The sequence below is a fragment of the Austrofundulus limnaeus genome, unplaced genomic scaffold (genome assembly GCF_001266775.1).
Source record: "Austrofundulus limnaeus strain Quisiro unplaced genomic scaffold, Austrofundulus_limnaeus-1.0 Scaffold59, whole genome shotgun sequence".
Classification (NCBI taxonomy): domain Eukaryota; kingdom Metazoa; phylum Chordata; class Actinopteri; order Cyprinodontiformes; family Rivulidae; genus Austrofundulus; species Austrofundulus limnaeus.
Genome location: NW_013952461.1, coordinates 1,384,070 through 1,387,230, shown reverse-complemented (window position 1 = coordinate 1,387,230; position 3,161 = coordinate 1,384,070). Strand labels below are relative to the sequence as shown.

The following is a 3,161-nucleotide window of genomic DNA, read 5'->3' as shown; positions in this document are numbered from 1 at the left end:
TTTGAAAATATATTTTTTGCAGCTTTTAGTTTTTAATATTAATTTACAATATGGTCACCCAACACTTAACAATAGCCTCTAACCCAAGAGGTAGAGGAGCCAAATGGCTGGCTCACTGCTGCCAACTAGTGGCCAGAGGCTGAACTACAACATAAAAATGAACGGCTGGCAGGAAAGTTGACATTTTAAACCTTAATTAAAAATCGATACAGGGCTTTAGAATATCGATACAGTATCGGGAAATCAAATATTGCGATATTTCAGTGTATCGATATTTTCTTACACCCCTACTTTTTTCCAACGTTACGGAAGGCAGGCAGGCATGCATATAGCGCATGCGTCTATCGCCTCAAGCAAGCTCGGCACTCCCACTGTGACATAAAATTCTGTCTGTTTCTCTAAATGTCCGGCTGATCGCATCAAAGTCCATACTTGAAGTTTATCCTGCTGTGTTCGCTTCAAAAACAGTTTAACTGTGTTGTTTAGCTTCTCCATTTATTTACTGTTTATTTTCAGGACCTGTCTTGCTGTTCGACACACTGTTATGCAAATCATGTTCAGGATGCAGGTCAGCTGACCCCAGAAACTCTGTGTGCAGCAGCTTCATATCATCTGTTTACTGAACTTTATGACAACATAAAGGCCATTGTTAAGTGTTGGGTGRCCATATTGTAAATTAATATTAAAAACTAAAAGCTGCAAAATATATATTTTTAAACTATTTATTGGCAAATTTAGTCTAATAATTGAAAACATGGATGAAATATGAAACAAATAAAATAAAACACATACAAAGCAGAACACAGCTAAATGTATCAAAAGTATGTAGTATTAGGATTTTCTGAGACAATGAATTTTGGTTTTTCTTTTTTTTTTTTTCCAATAAGAGGTTTTTATTTAATAGAATTTTTGGACAAAAATAATCACAATATATCGCCTTGCTTACAGTATCGCAATATATCAGGATATATCATATCGTGACCCCTCCATCATGATATGTATCGTATCGCCAAATTCTTGCCAATACACAGCCCTAACTAGTTTAGTGTTAAAATTACTTTTCTGTGGTGTAAAACAGTAACTCTATAAGAGTTATGAAATAAAGATTTAGTGTTAAAATTACATTCTTGTGATGTACAACATTAACTCCATGCTTTTAACCTGGAGTAAAAGACTTGAAAATACATTTCTGACATCAGCAGGGTACAAAACATTATGATCAGTGTGCATTGTCAATACAATGCACACTATTGTGATTTGTTTCCCATCCAAGTCATCTCAACTTTGCCATGCTTCTCCTCCTGCATATGTTGTACTAGAGCTGCCATTGTAATTTATATCTGTAAAGCCCCTGTGCCAAATGATGGCTATGCCTTTTGGTGCCTGTAAAACTTATAGTTTTTGAAATATTAATGTTTAATAAATTATAATGGCAGTCAATGGAGCCTTGTATTGGTCCAATACTGCCCCCTGTTGCCTCCACACAATATGGTACAGCACCATAGTTTTATAATATTTAAACTCAGTAGTTTAGTGATTACAATATTAATATGATTGTATTTTGATGTTTTACTGTAATACTGTCTTTATGTTGTCCTATTGCTGTAATATATTGCACTTAAGTGTCAATAATTGCATTGGYAAGGTRRACTTTTTCTGTATACATACAATCCAATCCCTGGGATTGTCTTCTGCCACATCTCCTATAGTCTCATGATGAGCACTCTGGGCTTTCATGCAGGAGATCAGGGTTCAAATCCAGCTACTGCTACTTTAACAAAAATCTCTGCAAACTTCATATTGTCATACAATTACCTTAATTACAAACACCTGCTGATGTGACAAGCACAAGCTGGTATAGAAAACACATTTGAACTTGGTCAAAGTTCATTCTGCAAGTCCAATGCTGCAGGCAAAGCCATGCTGCAATGACATGTTACGTGGCAATGCACACTTGTTTTTACATCGTAAAAACCCATGTCTAGTTTTCTTTAATTTTTTTCTCCACTTGAACGAGTTTATGTAGAAGTTGCAGGGTTTTGCACGTTTCCAAAAGGATGAATGAGCACTAAAATCATTTATCTTGCGCCACAAAGCTAAAGTCTAAAATCGCAGCAGTCTGGGAGCCTTTACTGCACGACACAGTTAATGAGAAGTCTCTGGGCGCCTAATCTGGGAGTTTACGCACGAGCCCAGAGGTTAGAGTCTGTCGAGATAAAAAAACAACAACAAACAAACAAAATAAAACAACACCTCCTCCGGCGTGCAGGGCTGGTGCTGCTGCTAGCAGCTGGACTGCCCGAGGGCCAACGGCTGGACTCAGTCGAAACAATCTGGCAGTGCACGGTGCCCAGCAGCAGCATGAGACACATGGGCCCGAACGCCTCGCTGGCACTCGCCCGGGGGACCTCCAGGTACAGCGCCACTGCTGCCACTGAGGGGAGAAAACATTTGGCAACAACAAACCAAACGATGTCTTAGGGGAGACATTAGAACAGAATTCATGTGTACTAATGAGGTCTCTTCTGTGTGGCTCAGGTGTGAGATGGAACAGATTTACTGTGGTGCATAAATGAATTTAAACAATAATAACTGGAGTCACAGATTTTAAGCTTTGGAATTGTATTAAACTAAAACGYCACTGGAAAAGACATCACAAAACARTCTTTTTAAGTACGAGTAATCATGCTCAGCAAATTCTCTTTATCTACATTACAGGACAAAAATAAGACTAAGCAAAGCTGACATCTCAAGTGAAAGAAAATAAGATCAATATGCAGTAGGAGTGTGAGTTTTATTTAATCTGTTACATATGATCACACTAGCCCAGAGGTCTGCAATATTTACAACACAGAGTGGTAAAGAGCGTATACTATGATACATTAAAAATATGAACTATGCAGGCCATATGAGTCTTTTATTTTATTATGAAAATGTATTTAAGCCAATTTGTTGACTATTTAATTCTATTTAATGTTATCAAATGTAGGTTTTTAGTTCTGATTTTTATCATCAAACGAGTTTGACTTATTTTTACAGAAACCCTTATTTTAATTACTGTATTTATGATTAATATGATCTCGAGTATAATACGATCATCATTTTTTGAGCTTAAAAAGCATAAAAAAAATCTAATCATCAATAATAATCATGTATAATAC

At 36.6% G+C, this 3,161-nt stretch overlaps 1 protein-coding gene across 3 annotated transcripts in view; it reads right to left on the bottom strand.

The window, feature by feature from the left end:
* The window catches only part of phtf1 (putative homeodomain transcription factor 1), a 14,538-nt gene that overhangs the window by 8,993 nt on the left and 2,384 nt on the right, over positions 1-3,161 (bottom strand). For all 3 annotated transcript variants that reach the window (XR_001310303.1, XM_014009571.1, XM_014009572.1), the window contains exon 6: positions 2,254-2,434. Coding sequence is in view for 2 of the 3 variants with exons in the window: in XM_014009571.1 (XP_013865025.1) it covers positions 2,254-2,434 (181 nt within the window). In the remaining variant the exon portion in view is untranslated. The remainder of the gene's footprint in view (positions 1-2,253; positions 2,435-3,161) is intronic.